Genomic DNA, 19,214 nt, shown 5'->3' with positions numbered 1-19,214 from the left:
GGACCGTATGTTTTTCTTGGCTCCTGATAAGTTAATTTTTCAGTTTCTCTCTTTAACATTTTATTTTCAGTCTCTGTTATTTTAAAAAAAAAAAACTAAGCGAACTGAAAAACCCTTCAATAGCCATATTCGATTCTGCCAGATGAGTTCCATAGCTTCTCTTTAACTGCTCATAATATCTATTGATTATCTACGCGCCTGAACTAATTTTTATTTAAACGTCGTTTGTTTTGCTTTTAAGAAAACAAATCACCAGGCACTTCAACCGAGTTATATTGATTTAAATAATATATTAACCTGGTTTATTATTCATATAAATAAATAAATAAACCGAAACAGCAGATGCTGCGGCTGACCTGAGAAGAGACGCTTCTTTGTTAAACATGGAGTGGGAAATCTTGTGAAGAACGAAAGCTAATTTCTTTTCTTTAATTGTTTCTTTGACGGAGTGCCTTTTCCATTACGAAACTTGCCACTCCACGTTGAACAAGTGCTGCAAATCATTCACAGAAAGAATCTCTTGTCAAGTCATTCGCAACATTTGCTGTTTCTAGGTCTCGAGAATACAGTACAATTCAATATCTAATTGATGAACTATAGACTTTACAAAACAAAATGCAGTCCAGCAACCTCACATTATATCCACAAACTTCCTGTATCCTTATTCCTTAAAGCGATTTTCCCAGACCGAATCTGGCTCCACATGGATTTTTCCACTACGAGACTCAAGACACGTTGATCTTCTGAGACCTTTTCTAGTGCATCCTTAATTATGCCATACTGAACAATTCCAATCTTTCTGTGAGCAGCTGTCCTTTTCAGTACATCATTGTCATACCATGTTGAACAGCTCCAACCTTTCCTTGAGCAGCTGTACTTTTCTAGTACATCCTTGTCATACCATATTGAACAGTTCCAACCTTTCTGTGCGCAGCTGTAGAGGCGGCAGCGGCAGAAGCACCAATCCCGCCGTACTGAGCCTTGGCCTGCAGCAGACTTGTGTCAATCATCACCCGGTCATCCACATGCTCTACCTTGTTCACTCCTACCCGTGTCATAAAAAAAGGGTTGGAGTCTATGTTGATAGCAACATCTGGTGCATATTTGGCCGCCATGCCACATTGCTGGGCTTGCTTTTGTGAGGATAAGTCGCTATCAGCTTCCATGGTAGATCGTTCTTGCTTTCCCGAGTTGGATTTACGGTAACAATATGCAGAAGGGGCAGCGTGTGGAGGAAGGACTGCACTTCTGATGTGTGTTCTCGGGTCATGGGCATCTTTCATGATGCTCCCATTCTCGTATGATACAACTTGCCCTACAACCTTTCCAGGTTTAGCTACAGAGGCAAATTCAATGGATTATTACACTGGAAATGTAAAAAGAAATTCAGTTAGTTGAAAAACCATGGGCAACAAGAAAACGAGTACCCAGTGGAACTCTCTGCTGTGCCTGCAACGTCCTTGATATATTTACGGGAATTCCTTCAGAGTCTCTGGGATTTTTTTTGTATGCTTCCTCTGCAGCGTGCCGGTCCTTAAAGGAAGCAAGATTCTGTTGTTCTTTGGTACGGATTGCGCTTGAATGCACAATTGTAGACCTGCACATATCTTTCGAGGATCAGAGAAAACTTAACTGACCAAAAGTGAAATACTTACAAGCCAGGAGAGCAAGTCAGAAAACAAAGATAAAGAGGAATCCTCATAAAAAAAATAAACAAAATAAAACAGAAACATTTAAATCAACAAAACTCGGTAGCCTTGCTGAAATCCAGAAAATAAAATCCCCTAAAGAGTATCTGAAGCACAATACAAAAAAGCAAAATCAATTATCTTACCCTATAAAAGCACGTGTAAAGATACAGATCTTTCAAACCATCTAAACATACCAAACAACTGCAGACAACACATATCAGGACAAATAATCTAACTCCAAAGATTAAATGCATCAATCCATTCATCCTTCTAACAGTTGCTTTCAATTTCTTCCTCGACGCAAATGCAATGGGACAGCTAACAATTCAGAGCAACAACAACCAATAATTTTAATACAGCTAAATTACTGCCACTGCTGTCATAATTGTTTTATGCTTGCAATAGATTACATGTCACGCAGAACATCACATGTGCCCCAACTACTATAGCATCCTGTTATATTCTTATTGAGCTTGTCCCCACACCTCTATCTCTCAACAATCAGTAAAGACTTGAAAGTTTAGATGAAAAACTGAAAGGACAAAAAAATCTGATGATCATTACAACAGTATCCACTAAAGATCATCACTGACTTTCCTATATCAACAATTAGTGAAAACTACAAAAGTTCAGAAGAAAATGAGAATGCAACCCCATGATCATTAGAAAAGTTACCACCAACATCACTACCTTTCTCTGATCCCCATATACTATGTGACACACCATGAACTGCAAAAAGCAAGGCAACAAAAACAAGAATATTGCAGCAAATAAACAAGAAGACAGCAGAGCAGCATGCCTGGATATATTTACCTAGGAAGAGATACATGCTTTCTTTCAAGAGGAATTACTGGTCCACTTTTACCACCATTTTCCTCAAGATGTGCAAACTGCTTTCTGAATTGATCAACGGCACTGTGTACACCACCAAAAGTCAGGGTAAAGCGGAAGCAGACAGAAAGTTAGAGTAAACTATCTCCAAAAGCGAAAAAAAATAAAATGTAAAAGAAGAAGAAGAGGGGGGTCTCAAAAGCTAGAACCTTGGATAAAGAAAGTTAGTCCTCTCAGTTCCATTTACATAGTCCTTGAGCAGTTGAGGATGGTATTCCAGTATCTCCCGAAAAATTAACTCTCGTACATCCTCCTTTGTAACTCTTCGCCTCTCAAACTCAAACTCCATTTTTGTTATTGGCTGGCAGGAAGGCTCCCTCTCAACTTTTGCCAATCCCTTGAAGTAAGGATCTGCCAGTGCCTGATAAAATATAAGCAGGCCAAAATAATTCAACAGATTAGCCATGTTCAAGTATTAAGAGAGAATAACATGCAGTAACACAAGCAGAATGGTTCAGCAAAGAATGGCATAAAATTTCAGAAAAACTAAATTAATTTTGTAGAACACACCTCTTCAGCAGTTGGACGATCTTTGGGGTCAAAAGCAAGTAGCCTTCCCAACAATCGTAGTGCCAAAGGATCAGCATTGGGAAATTTCTGTGCGAGTGGAACAGGCTGCTTTTTCCTCATGCTGGTTAAATATCTCCTTGCCTTATCATTTCGAACCTGGATTCATAAAGACAAAAAAACAGTAAATACCATAAAATATACAATGTGTTCATTTTGTGTTTTATGAGGGCTGAGCATGCGTGCCTTTTTTTTTTGGGGGGGGGGGGGTTTTGGTGGGTGGTTATTGATGGAGGTTGAAGATATGAGATATGACAATAATATATGTCCAGAACAAAATACAAAATTCATCGCAACTTTGCACTTACCAGAGAAATTGTATCCAATGATGGTGTACCAAGTAGATCAGTCATCAAGTCCAACTGGTGAACTACATTTTTGCCAGGGAAAAGTGGTTTCCCCGTTAGTACTTCAGCAAAAATGCAGCCTATACTCCATATATCAATTGCTGGTGTATACTGCAACCAGATGCCATTAAAAAAATTAGAAAAAAACTGTAGAATTAAACCATATTGACATTTTTACAATTAAAATTGCAAGAATGCCAGTTTTTTCCACTGAACAATAACTCTGTTTACATTAAATCCATTGACAGGAAACCTTCTCTGGCTCTCGCCCTCAGAATTATGAACTAACAATCCAAAACAAAAATCAATGATTGATGGAAGTTTACAGATAAAACTCCAACATACCAAAATTGAACAATAGAGTGTTTTTTACAGAATTAAGAGATCAACACATCTACACCTGCTTCCTCAATCTTTCAGAACAAAAACAGTTTCAAATCTAGTATCAATACTTAATTAAAGGATCAATATTTTCAGCAATAACACAAGAATACAGGCAGAAAAATCATTTTCCATCTGCAAACCAGGGCACCAACAATTTTAACTTAACTATAAAATTGTCAAACCTATGTGTTCAAAACCATTTGGTTTGGATATACCTTGGAGAAAAAGGACCCACAGAGTTCAGGAGCTCTATACCATCTTGTAGCAACATAATCCTGTAAATTTACACAAGTTTTTAAGTCAATGCTCCCTGTTCCTATTAGATTTATTGAGCAAATATAAGCACATCAGGGACCAATCTGTTAGAAGAGTACCGTCCAGAATATTGTCGAGGGTGTGTCATTGAAAGCAACTCTTGCTAACCCAAAATCACAGATTTTAAGCTTACAGTTTGCATTTGCCAATATATTTTTTGGCTTTAAATCTCGATGATAAACATTTGCTGGAGAAAAGTAGATAAGAGTTAGATATACGCCACATCCTCAACAAATGGAAATAATTAAAAAAAATAAACAGAACAAAGAAAAGGTAGATGTGGACAGAGCAACTATATAACAAGGAATGCAGTCACCACAAGAATACCAGAGAAAGAAAATACAGATTGTCAAACTTATTGTCAATCTAAAAGTTGATGTATTACAAGAACACATTTTGAAGGAGGAACCAATAACGCCGATACCAGAAAAAAATATGCAAAATGACACCTTGCAACCATTTATCCACAGCTCCATGAGCAATTCAAATTGATTTACAAACTGCCATAATCTTTTCTTGTGCCGTGAAAGCATGTCAATTGAGATAAGTGATCTATAAATGTCACTCCCATGATTTATGCATGATATCCAAGCAGCCATTGATGAAGCTCCTAGAAAGAACTAGTAGGAAAGGTGGGGTCTGGTGGGGAGAAGACAATGGAGGCTAGTTCATTCTGTTTCTGATCCTAAAGAAGGATTTTTATAGAGAACTTGGCCATTACCTCATATACACATAGGACTGGGTGCGCCTACTCAATGTTAATGGGTTTAAGGACCAAATCCCATGAGTTTCTGAATATATGTCATTTAAAACCCTCTTTTAGAAGCTTAAACCTGCAGTGTGCGTAGTAGCCTCCAGTGTGTTCTCGTTACCAAACTCTTAACACAATGCAATCATCCCTAAGAGAACAGTCAATGGCTCCTCATATTTGGTTTATAAATCATGAAGGGGAATTTTATCTCCTCTTGATCTACACATTCATGACACATGAAGAGGGGTTGTGGTGGTTGTAAGGCAAACTGAAATGCTTATAGGACGGCTGGTGTGTAGGTAACCATTATGGCAGGCTTCCACCAAATTTTCCTTTATTGGTATTGGAGCAATGGGCCTCTTTTATTTTTATAATATCGGGAAACAATTAATGAATGTGCACATAGGCTTTTGCTGGAATTAAGTAAATTTTCTCATCAAAGAGATAAACAATATCGTACCTGTGTGGATATACTTTAATGCGCGAAGTAGCTGGTAAAGAAAAAATTGATAGTGCTCTCGTGTCAAGTCATCATTGGCTTTGATGACTTGATGAAGATCCGACTCCATGAGCTCAAAAACAACATAGATATCTTTAAAATCCCTTCTTGAAGGTGGTAGCATAATGTGTTTAATTTCCACAATATCAGGATGTCTTAGGAGCCTGAGCAGCTTTATCTCACGCAATATACGAGCAGCATCAGAAATGTGTTCGAAAATATCATGAATTTTCTTTATTGCCACTTTCTCGCCGGTGTGAGTGTCAATTGCAGAGCAAACAACACCATAACTGCCTTTCCCGATAACTTCCTGGATTTCGTACCTATTGGCATCACCATATTCAGAGAAAAAGTCCATCTCTGTTGAATTCTGCAACATAGGAACCCAAGTTAGTTGAGAAGACCAACAAATTTAATAAGATCAATAAACATTTCTATGCCTTTTTCAACTGTATGACACTAATCATGTCTGACAAGTTTATATTTTCTATTTGATATCTTCTTTTACTATGCTCAACAGCATGAAAATCAGTGCCGATGAGTCTTGGATCAAATGCAACTGTTTATATACTACTGATTCCAGCATGTGCCACTTCAGATGAATGAATCTTGCATCTTATGAAGAAGCGTCAGACCTCTGAAGGATCCCTCAAGTAAAATTGAACAAAATGGTACCCACATTGTAAATTTTATAAACATGGAAGTTTCTTATTCAAATGTCAAATGAATTCTAACTAGTAAAGGACAATCCAATCAAAATTGATATTTTTTTATATAAAAAAAAATTGCATCTGTCCTTCACACCATAAATTTTACTTTATTTTCCAGTGGTTCCATGTGATCAAAACCCTTGTTTTCTTCTTTGAAAAAATAATGGCTGTGGGCAAGAAAATGAGAATTCATCAAAAGCATAGAAAGGAGAAAAAGAAAAGGAATGCAATGCAGATAGTTTGAAGTAATGAGTACGTAACACTGACATTCTATAGCTTCCAGAATAATCAGATAATATAAAACCAACATAATAAATAAACTGAATGCTTACAAGTTCACTCTCCCAAATCCATAATCAATAAGAACAACAATAGGTATCTCAACAACCATAACATCAAACTAGCAGCCTCAAAATCTCCGCAACGAAATAGACAAATTCATCAGTTTCCACTTGTACAAAATCAGAATAGAAGGAAAGTAAATCCAAGTCAAAACATTTTACACTGAAGATGAAGTGGGGCAGAAAATTCCAAAAAGAGTATCAAAATCAAAACTATTTATTGATGAAAAAAATCCAAGTCAAGGCAATCTATAGATGAAAAAAATCTACTGACAATAGAATCAAATCCAATTATAAAAAAGAGAGATAAAAGTGCTATTTAATGAAACCATAGGGAAGCATGTGCGTTTAAGTCAGCGGATAACATTCACACAAAGCAAAGAGAAACCCCCTTCTCTAGAAAGTAATTCACATTCAATGATACCGTTACCATTACAAAAAATAAAAATAAAAATTCCAAAGTATCTCCCATTAAGAAAACAGAAAAAACATAAATTAATTCTTTTATCATGTATTGAAAAAAAAACATATAGATGATCATATAAATTGCTACATAGCTTAACTACCAAACACACTAATTCAATCTGCAAAAATAATCACAACTCTTAATTATTCACAATTTTCTTCATCTGATGATGTTCCCTTCTTTCCTCTCTTTTTAATGCATATTTTACCAAAAACACTTTCAGCACAAACAACACAGTCAATTCTGAATCAAAATGTTGAAATTCACATCCAAAACAAAATAAAAACAGTCTTAATTTCACCTTTTTTCTCTGATCTTGCTGCATATTTTTTGTCTCCAGTTCCAAAACTTCAACCAAAAACCCCAAAAAGAATAAAAAAATAAAACAGTTTCCCTCCACCAAAATCCGAAACTTTTTAAATCAGATGATATTGGGAAACAGATTACAGATCCTCGATTAAGCAAATCAATCAAAGTTGATGAACCGCATTTTCCCCGTCTCCCCCGGCTATCCCACCTTATTATCCTACTCGAACCCTTCACCGAGCGTACATTCAAAGCCAATCCCCTTCTTCTTAGACTCCTCCTCCAAATCCCCTCCCTCCAATATATATAATAACAATTAATACAATAAATCAACAGCCACCGTCTCTTTTTGACAACTCAGTAACAACAACAACGATGACAAGTCCTCCTCTTGCATTTCTTATTCTATCAATCGCTACTCTAACTAACCTAGCCCCAAAAAAATATTTTGTTGAGTTAACAGAACGGAACTGCTTTCGGGTTTGCGTGTAGAGCCGTATTTTGAATTTGGTAAGAGAATTTACAGTGTCTGTGAGGGTTTTTGAGTGTAGAGAAATGCGAGATCTGTACACCGACCGACACGAAGCTCAAAGTAGTAAAAAAAAGAAAGGAGTCAAAAAGGGATTGTGAGGGGAGATAAAACAGGGAGGGAGGGAAAGGTTTTTATGGCATGTGTCTAGGGGTATTTTTGGGGTTTTGATGCTTTGCTTCCTACTTATACATTATTAATGTTTTTTTTTATTAATCGATAGGATTAGATTTATGCCGTATGAATGAACGGATAAAAGGATTTGAATACGGATATGGCATCGGAGTGTAATTATATCCGGTTATATAGGGGTAGAAATGGTATGGGGTTGTGTTTTGGCAGGTGGAGTGGAATTGAGAAAGAGGATTAGGCGCAAGTGTTTCTAACTTTCTATGGTTTCATAGACACCTTTTCTGACACGTGGCGAGATCATGGAGTTTTGAGTGAAGAATCGGGGGGGCATAAACATGGATGGTGATCATTCTTCTTTTTTCTTTTTTCTTTTTTCTTTTTTCTTTTTTGAGATGGAAACAATTTGTGCCTTGGTAAAAGGTTTTTGCATGCGATTTGACCGTTTTATGTTTTATAATATATCAATGGGTTAGGCTAGGGTTGAATTATTATTTTTAAATAAAAAATTATATTTAAAAGAAGAATATTAGGTTGTTGGGAGTGATTGAAAATAAATATATTCAACTAAAAATAATAATAAAAACTAAACAAATTTTAATTTTTTATCTCTCAAAACATGCAATCTAATTATAAGATCAAAAATAACCTTTTAAAAAAAAATTATAAAAATTATAAAACCCAATTAAAAATATATTCAAGTTAAAAAAAAACAAATATTAATGAGCAAAAATCAATTCAAGTCAATGTGTCAAACCTTCAACCCGGGTTATTAGATCATGATAATCTCATAAAAAATATAAAATTCAGTTTCCAATCAAACCAATATTAAATGATAAAATCAAAATAAAATTAATTAAAAAAATAACTCGAACCAACTCGAGTCAATCTATTAAACTTGCAACTTTTATCACGAGATCATGATAAATTCACTGGAAAAAAAACAAAACCTCACTTTTAATAAATCTTGTATTGAGAGTTGAAATTAAAAAAAAAAATCTAAGAAACTTGTATATAAATCAACATAAAAAATTATAAAATAGATTTTTCAAGATAACAAAACAAAATACTATTAAAATAAATAATATTCTAAGGATGTGGCTACAGCTAGTGTTTTGTTAATATTAATAAATATAAATGGAGTGAAACAAGGATTAAAATGGTAATTGATAATCTTAATTTAAAATTGAAGATCAATTATTAAAGAAATTTAAGTTTTTTAAAATACATTAATTTAATTTAATGTTAAAACAACAGATTTAAGCCCTCTTTGTTTTTTTGTTTTAAAAGAATTTAAAAAAAAAATAAAAATTTTATTTTTTTATTTATTTTAAATTAATATTTTTTAATGTTTTTTATATCATTTTTAATGCGTTAATTTTAAAAATAATTTTTTAAATATTTATATATTTTAATATATTTTTTACATATTTTTTTTAAAAAAATAACAATAACCATACTCCTAATACTCTAGCCCCTAATCTCATACATTTTAACGCAGAATAAAAAAGGTCGAAGCGACGATAAAATTAATTGTTCTTCCTTGCGAATATTTCCAGGGGAAGAATGTTGGTTTTTAGTGTCTAGATGGGACGTCTTTGAAATATAAAAACAATGATGATATTGTCAGACAACACCATTCACTTGTGGAGGTGGAATTGATGTGTGGACGAAAATTCAGATAATTGGATAAGTCAGCCTGTTTATTTCAAATTTCAACTTGTGGAGACCGTTTGGTAGTGTGGTTGAAACTGCGTTTTGTTAAATTTTAATTTTTTTTTTTTGTTAAAATTGAATTTGATTTATACTTTTTGAATCATTTTGATGTGCTGATATCAAAAATATTTTTTTAAAAAATAAAAAAACATCATTAGCATGTATTTCGGCATGAAAAACTATTTGAAAAAGCAACCGCTGCCACACTACCAAACACGCTCTTAGTTTATAATCATGCATGCGTATAAAAAACAAGTGGTATATTAAGTAAATATATAAACTTGTAAAAATTATAATCATGCATGCGTATAAAAACAAGTGGTATATTAAGTAAATATATAAACTTGTAAAAAAATCATATAAGAAGAACAATTATACCATGCAAACTAAACAAGTCAACTAGACTAGTTTAAAGTAATTACTGGTTAAAGTCCAGGAAATAAAATCTAATTTTTTTTTTTTTGTGGTTATGATTAGTTTTTTGTTTTGTGTGCTTTCTTGGACATTGTTAGGTGTAAAATGATTTTCCTCAATAATTTTTTTTGTATTTCAGCAACTTTTTAGTATTTAGATTCATTGCTAAATAACGTTTTATAGATTTAAATGAATAATCCTCAATATTTTTCTATAATTATCGGACATAAACTATATAAATAGGGAAAAATAAAATTAAAGAACAGGCCTTTAGAAAAACCACCAACTAAAAAAAAAAACGCATGAAATTCTTAGTATCTTTTTTCTCTTCTCCGATACATCTATATTTACCGGACTTTGCTAAAATATTAAATATTTATAGTTCATGAACCACTCATGATCCATGAATGTTCAATATGGTTCGTGAATTTTTTTATAATTCATGGATATTTAAATTCATTAAATAATTAATAAATGTTCAAGCTCATGGATATTCATAAATAAAATTAATAAATATTTAAATTCATGAAATATATTCATGAATGTTCATGGTTCATAATAAATATATTCATTCCACATAACATAATTAATGTATTGATTCATGTACTGATATATTTTAAGAACTAAAAATAAATTATTAATCAAACAAAACTTAATAGCAAAAGATATTTTTTATCAATCAAACTTAAATCCAAACTTATAAGCCTACATGCTTATAACATATTCCATAAAACTATTTTGATTTTGAAACTTTTACTATTCAAATATTTATTGAGAATAATTTCTCATCAGTTTTTAAATAGTTTTTTAAAACATGTTAGTATTTAATATTAAAATGTTTATGCTATATCACATAATTCAATATGATATTAACCTGGAATACGAGCGGAACCTCACGTATGATTTGACTTTAAAAAAACTCTCGGTATATTTTATAAATTAATTCCAACACGATGTTTCATTTTGTAGTGTTATTCCATGTTACCTGGAATCAAATAGACCCATGTTTTAACGACTCGACTGGAATTGTATAAATTTTTATATTTTTTTTTTATAAATCAAGTCATCAATCAAACTGGTCTAGGATTAAACATTCAAATAAGTGATTTCCCTTATTTGAATGAATTAACTATAAAAATTCGAACATTTCACCTACAATCCTTCAATAAAACCAAAAAAAAAAAAATCTCTGGCCAAGTTAATTTTATTCATTTCATAATCATAGACTGGACACACAATTTAAAAACGAGTCCATTCAAATGATCCCAATTTTTTTTATTAATATCATAATGTCACAATCCAAGAATCTTGAAGTGAAATACTTGAGATTAGGATGGCTCTTGACCCTCTCTCCTTTCCTATCTTGTCGAGAGGAACGTGACTCTCTCGGCTTAGATTTACAACGGAGTTGCTCCGAATTTGATACTGAATTCAGATCTGCTGTTGAATATTATATTTTCGACTATAATATTACATCTCTGGGTCTATGTATGTTACCGAATTACAAACTTATGCTCTCTGCCATTGTTTTGCAATTAATGTTGATGCATAATTATAATTGCTATATAAAATAACATCCACTTGCTTTATTTCTGCATCTCTTCAAAGGATTCCAATAGCAAGTAGTTTGGACTTTGTTCGGTTTAGTGGTACGTGTTACAATTTATTTTTTTAATTTTTTTTATTTAAAAATAAATGTATTTTTGGTTATATTTCAGTATTTTTTATGTGTTAATATAAAAATTAAAAAAATATATTATTTTAATATTTTTAAAATTAAAAAAGTACATTTATAAAAACAATATACATTATCAAATACACTGTCGAAATTTGTTTTTCTAGGCTCTCGGGGTGAAAAAATCAGGTATCTATTCGACATTTTTTTTTAATTTAATAATCTACCATGTTCTTCACATGTTTTATGTTCATGGGTATAGTTGACCAGCACGGTTTCAATTAATTAATAATTTATTTAATCTTTTTTTATATGACAAGACAATAAACACCTTGAGTGAACTTGGAGTCACCACATGAAAAACCTGCAACGCGTTAGTTTAACCTTTCCGGCAGATGAAAACCAGCTCCTCACCGAATACTTGCCCTCCTACTTGGACGTTTCACCCTACTTGAATTGACGCCTATTTATTTATTTATGTATTCTAAAAATATATTGTATTTTTTTTTTTTTTTTAATTACTTTACTATAATAAAATAAAAAATAATTTTTTAAAAATAAGAAATAATTAATTTAAGATATTTTAAAAAAGGATTCACTACCCATCTTCATTTCTAATGTTATAGATTATTTGAAATTGTATTTGCGGTTATTTTTTAAATAATTTTTTGTATTAAAATATATATATTAATGATGTTTTTTTTTTTTTAAAATTATTTTTGATATTAGCACATTAAAATAATTTGAAAATACTAAAAATATATTTATTTAAAATTAATAAAAAATTAAAAAAATATATTTTTTTAAAAAATATTTTTTAAAATGTAGAAAAAAACAGATACTAAAGGATCTCACTAATTTTTGCTTGGGTTAGAAAAAGAAAAGCTTAACCCTTTTCCAATGCTTCAACGACGCTCCCGGTGCTTTTATGTGGCTGATGTTGACTGCAAACACTAAGATCTGGTGGTGGAATTGTTGCTGGTGCTGCAAGGCTTTTTTTCTCGTAGTTGTTTTCGGTTTAAAATAATATGTTTAGTTAAGCTGTGTTTTGTTTCGAAGGAACATCACTTGATCGTGACTAGGGCAAGTGCTATTAAAAAAACAATTAATTATCTGAATTTCTCGAACAAATCCTGGTAAAAATTTCTGAAAATCTCCGAAGAAGTAAAAATCTAGATAATTCTCCGAGACAAGTTTTCATTAAACATCAATTTGTTCTTGGTATTTCAAAGAGCCTCGATATTGTTGAATATAAAACCACACCAAACAAATCTTTCAGACTGACAGTGATCATCTTGCAAAAAACCTTGCCATTAACATTAAAGGCCACCCAGGTCACAAGGCATTATCCAATTGAAGCCTCTTCATGTTATAATTTTATTCCAAAGTTTCGAAGTCGCCGGCCAATGTAATCATCTTCATCTGTTCAAGAAGACTCATGCAGTACTGGTGTAATTAAGCTGCTCGTGTATATAAAAAGTTCACAAACAAGCCCAGTACTATATACATATAAATACCTACCCCGTCTCCAGAATATTTATATTTTTCCATTTCACAAAATTAAAATTAAAATACGTGACTAATTAATTAATCACATCCACGTAGAGTGTGGACACTGCTGGCAAGTATTTTAAAAGCACAAATAAAGGGAAGAGGTGTGAGTGGATTTGCAGTCCTCGTCCACTTGAAAAGCTATTGCATGTATCAATCAAATAGAAGGGAGAGCATAGGTTGAGGGTAGGCTGGTGCTTATAGCAACCAGCCCAGCTCTGGATTTTAAAATCTTTAAAGGATGTCAAATTAGCCATCTCCTTCAACTCTTTTCCTTTTTTTTCTTTTTAATTAACTTATATATATATCTTAGTTAACTTTGCATGTCCTAGAATTAATAGTCATATAAATCTATAGTTATTAAAATTTATAAAATTTAAATTAATAATTTTTAAATAATAAATTTAAAATCTGATCAATCAAGCTATATAATACTATAGAAGGATCCCACGCTAAACACCCATTTGTCAACTATAGGGACACTCTACTTCACGTTTTCAAGATCTCTCGAGCAATCTCATGATTGTGTCTAATGGGTGTAGGCTAGATCTACAAAGATCTTAAACGATGCTGTATTCTGAAAAGTTCTTTTTTTTTTAAAGGAGTTAATAGCATATAGAACTTGAACTTGATTGTTCTTTGATTGTGAAGGAGAGCTGATTGCTTAATTAAATAATTGGTCATTGGGAAATTTGATAATTTCAATGTTATAAATGGAGCCCGTGATCATATTTGTATACAAGTCCACCGTACCAGCTTGCTTAATCACTATCATATGGCAATAAAAGACATTCCTAAATCATATTATTTCGCCTTCTAGCTAATTTACTTGCTGTTTTTGCTGTCGATTGTATGTTTTTTTAATTTAAAAGCAAAATAATAAAGATAAAAAAATAAATATTGATCAAATTATTTAATCTCGTAATATAAAATATTTATTTAGTTGTTGTTGTTAATTTTTTTTTTAATTAAATAAAAATAAAAATAAATAAATACATATAAAACTAATTAATTTTTTAAAAAAAAAACTCAAGTTGCTTGATTTTTCATATATGTATATACACGCCTGCTGTATCATTTTTTTTTTTTTTCTATAACAACTTGGCAGGTTGCTTAATTTTTTTTCAGGAGCTGGGCAGTAGCTGAGGACAACGAACAGTTGAACTAGAGCAGCAAGTAGCGAATATTTACGCGTATATTTCTTCTCTCAATTGACATGTCGTGAGGGTACCACCAGCAAAATGATTAAAGAAAGACTTGCTGGCTCGTGATTTAACACCTGAACTCCCTTTTCCGGCACCATTGCATGTGAAAGATGCCTAAAAGGCTAAGACTTGCCCGTCAAAAAGTAGATCCCCTGTCATTCCACCGTTCAGTTCTTCTGTTTATAAAGAGAGGGGAGGCGGATAAAGCTAGAAACTCGAGATCTTTATCCATCTCCGGCCTCGAATATCCAGCCCCGTGATAATACAAATTAAGCTGCCGCCCCTAACATGTTTATCATGTGTTTACAGCTTCGACATTTTTATGCGAAGGTACCATGTGATGATTCCTTGAAATAAACCTCCCAGGTTCAAGATCTCTGCTTCTGTTCTGTCTTAATCAAATCTGTGATGAGTTAATGATACTGTTCCATGTGATGATTCCTGCAGCGCGGCATTAAACGTGAAATGGCGATTGGAAATAAGTTTTTACAGTGCTGCCGACAGGACGGCGTTGCTTTGCTAAACCAATCATGCTTCTCTGGTTGTTGGGGAAATAAAACTAATATAGAGACAAGATTTTGAATCTCCGGGGAGAAAAAAAACAAGGGAAATAATGAGATCCAATGTCTACGGAGGACAGAGACATCTGAACATCACACTTTTTGTATGTGTTATTATATTTTCCCCCGACTGTAATAACAAAAGTGATCTTATTTCCAGTTGGGTTTTTTTTTTATAATCAATTATTTTTGGTCATCCATTGCAACTAAATTAATTCAAAAACTTAAACTTAACTAACTCTCGAAGGAAACATTGCCAACTTCAGCTTCACTTTCTATCCACGTTAAATAGGCAAGGGAATTGAACCGTAATTTCTGTGCTAATTTTCGTAGGGTGTCTCGTTTTATTTATTTTCTTCAGGCAAAGGACAAGTAATCATGATGACTAAAAATCTAACTCTGGAATATAGCTTCTAAATAGAATAATCAGTAGTCAATTAATTGGTTACAATAATTATACTTGATTATGTAAGCTCAATCTCTATCTCGAATCTTGTACTATTATTTAAAAAAATCGAAAATAAAAGGTCAGGGTTATGATATTAGGGTTGAAGATTATATACTATAGAGTTAGGTGGAACAATATGAACCTTAAAAATGATTCCCAGTCTCGATTTTGATTTCAAATAATTTTTTATACCATTTATGCGCTCAAGTTTCAAAAATTCCCAGTTATGTTTTTCTATTTATATTTGATCGATGAACTCTTTTATTATAAACGATGTCATTTTTTAGTGAAATCTGTATTTTTCTTAAGAAATTCCAACATAAATCAAAATTATTAAAGGATAGATTTGATATAAAAATTTGTTCGAGAATAAAGTTGATATTTTCAGGTTTTTCTTGAGAAGAAGAAGAATCAAAGGATAATTGCATTATCAGTTATCAATTTCACTTATTTTTTCAATTGAGCACATTTCTTCATTCAAATACACTCATTTTTTTTTGTAATCTCGAATCTAGCACTTTCATCCAAATTCTAGCTTTGTTGACATGTGATTTGACACCTACATCATGTTTATTTTTATGTCTTAAAGTAATTTTTTTTAAAATTAAATTTTTTAATTTTAAAATTAATTTTTTTTGATGTTTTTAAATTTTTTTATATATTGATGTAAAAAAAATAATATTTTTAAAAGTAAAAAAAAATATTATTTTGAATACATATCCAAGTAAAATTACTAAAACAATTTAAGTAAAGGTATAAAAAATTTTTTGAAAAAACGATCCAAAAAAACCTAGCCGAACCGAAACCGGCCGTTTCGAACTGGTTTCGGTTTTTTAAAAAAAAAAAAAAATTCAGCTTGGTTACTTTTTTTGATAAAACCGAATCGATCCGGTTTTGCTCACCCCTACTTCTAAGCATTCTCTTCACTAAAACAATTACAATGCTGGTGTATCAACTTTTAATAATTTTTTCTTGAATTTGGTACGTGGGCTTTTTCTTTCTTTTTGTTTTTTCATTTTGACACACCACTTTTTCAATTGTGCCAGTCTAATACTTCTATGAAAAAATTCATTGATTTTTCTTATTTATATTGCAATCACATGATATTTATTTATCTTGTTTTACCAATAAATATTTTAATTGTATTAATAATTTATTTGTTAGTTTTAATTAATTAAAAAATATTTTTTACTCTTTATATAGATGAATAACGTACTATTGATGGCAAGAAGTTTATATCTTAAAATAACTTATAATATTTTAAAAAAAACATTTATTTTAAATTTAAACATTTTAATTTATTATTTTTTAAAACTAAAATATTTTTAAAAAACACATAAAATCAATGCCAAACATCAAATCCCCTTCTTGCCACTTCACTTCACTACTCTGCATCTCATTTTTACACCAGGAAGAAAAAAACATCCACATACCACCACCTATACGTATTTTGTATTATTTAGCGAGGTGTTCGTGTATGTAACGTATGGTACGGAGAGAGGATATACTTAACCTCCATCATAAGCATGTGGTATACCCTGTTGCAATCATCCCACGTGGCCACGTGAACGCTCCTTTGAACTGGTGATTGTAAGAGATGTGGGGCCCATTGCATGAAGGTCCACATCTTTTGGTGCGTACCATTCTAGACAAAGAAGGTCACACTGTCCGTCGTCACAAGTCACAGGATAATTGTTCCCATTTTTTTCTTTTCTTCTTTTAATTTTATTTTAAAAAAAAAAATAATAAGATTTTTTTAAAATTTTTATATATTGTTTTGGTATGTTGATATTAAAAATATTTTTTTAAAAAATATATTATTTTAAAATATTTCTAAATTAAAAATACTCTAAAAAAAAATAATTCTCACATAATTAAACGGGCTATAAGGGATAAAAAAAACAATTTGTTTTTGTATTTGTTAAGTTTTAAGTTTGTTTTGCAAATAACGATTATTTTTTAAAGTATTTTTTATTTAAAAAAATATATTATAATAACATATTTTTTTATTTTATAAAATTTTAATTTTAATATTAGCATATCAAAATAATATATAATTTTTTTCAAAAAATACTTTGCTTTCCAAACAAAAAAATAAACAGTATCTTTCCCTTGATAAACAAAACGTGGCAACATTTTAACATGTGATAACGTTTCTCCTGTCCTCTCCATGTCTCTTAACTCCTGTTTTTTTTTCTTTCTAGTTTTCCAGTAAGTGCTTTCCGTTTTCTTTGTGATGTCGCTTGATATTATAGATTCTAAGATCGTGGAAAAGCAGTTCAGCGCCTTTCCGCACTACAAATCTCCGATCATGCGTGGATAGTTCTTGAGTTTACTCTTAAATTGTCATTTACCACTTCAAACATTTTACACAAAAATCTCCATTTGCGGGTGGAAGGTTCTTGTGCAACAGTAGGCTTTGTAGCCCAAGTGCTTAAATAAGAAAGCCACAGGCCTCTGACTCCCCAATTAAGCTCACGTTTTGTTGGACCCACTGAAATTACGAACGGACTATTATTTACCAATCAGCGGCTCGTGATCAAGCCCGTGATCTTGTTTCCAAATTTACAGTCACCTCGTGATTCACATTTTAAGGCCCAAATATTCAGCCGACAGCTAAACATCAATCATTCAATTGACAGTAAAACACCGATGTTCGATGTCTTCATCGTGTTACCCTTGGTTCGGTAGGAGGCCGGTCTCCTCCTTACAGTATTTTTATTCGTGATGGGTTCAAGTGTGGTGGTGTTTATCAAGTAAAGACGCTGAAAGTCCACATGGTTTTCTTTTTCCCGAGCATAGAATTTGCGTGTTGTTTAATGGATTAAAAGTCGAAAATGTTTATGTGTCCTTCTACAGTTTACCCATGACTTTTTCGGAATGTATAAGTTTGTGGTTAGGATTATTTTTAAAGTATTTTTTTATTTAAAAATATATTAAAATAATATTTATTTATTTTTTATATTATCGTATCAAAATAATATAAAAACACCAAAAAATATATTAATATGAAGTAAAGAAAAAAATAAAAAATTTTAATTTTTTCAAAAATACTTTTAAAATGTAAAAAAACAAACAAGGTTTTATGTTTTTAGGTTATTAACAGTTAAAGCATAAATAGAGATTTATAAGTTGGGTTTAGTATCTTGCTGTATAATGTTTTTTAAAATATTTTTTATTTCAAAATAATATTTTTAAATTTTTAACACCAACTTATTAAAATCATTATTTAAAAAAAATATATAAATTTAATAATTTTTTAAAATCAACAATACTTTTAAAAAACATGTACAGAGGTTATGATAAACACCCTCCCAATTGAGTTATGACTAATCTAAAAAGATTGATTTATTATGAATAGATAGCTTATAATTTTTCTATGCATTCAAAATTTTAAATGTATTTTATTTGTGTTAAATACAAATGAATAATAGAAAAGAAAGAAAGTTTAATTTCTTGAGTTGGTTTGTCTTTTCATTTTAAAAGTATTTTTTAAAAAATTAATTATTTTTTATTTTTAATTACTTTTTTATATTTTTATATCATTTTAATGTTCTAATATTAACAATATTTTTTAAAGAATAATAATAAAAATTATTTTTATCTATTTACATGAAAAAAAAAATTATAATAGCAAAATCACATACATGAACTTGCAAACCATAGTCACCACTTTCCTTCCTTCTTTTCAGCCTCGTCGACAAGGGGCACCAAAATTG

The 19,214-nt window shown here is 31.3% G+C and overlaps 1 protein-coding gene across 1 annotated transcript; it reads right to left on the bottom strand.

The window, feature by feature from the left end:
- Positions 1-279: 279 nt before the first annotated feature.
- Positions 280-7,914, bottom strand: LOC118041625 (mitogen-activated protein kinase 20). The gene is made up of 10 exons (XM_035049077.2): positions 7,264-7,914; positions 5,407-5,815; positions 4,255-4,382; positions 4,096-4,155; positions 3,458-3,607; positions 3,093-3,248; positions 2,732-2,943; positions 2,505-2,606; positions 1,428-1,597; positions 280-1,336 (listed from the first exon to the last, which is right to left on the bottom strand). The coding sequence occupies exons 1-10, from the start codon at positions 7,285-7,287 to the stop codon at positions 882-884; spliced, it is 1,866 nt and encodes a 621-aa protein (XP_034904968.1). The 5' UTR covers positions 7,288-7,914; the 3' UTR covers positions 280-881.
- Positions 7,915-19,214: the final 11,300 nt, after the last annotated feature.

The sequence above is a fragment of the Populus alba genome, chromosome 14 (assembly GCF_005239225.2).
Source record: "Populus alba chromosome 14, ASM523922v2, whole genome shotgun sequence".
NCBI lineage: Eukaryota > Viridiplantae > Streptophyta > Magnoliopsida > Malpighiales > Salicaceae > Populus > Populus alba.
This window is presented reverse-complemented; position numbering and strand designations above follow the sequence as displayed.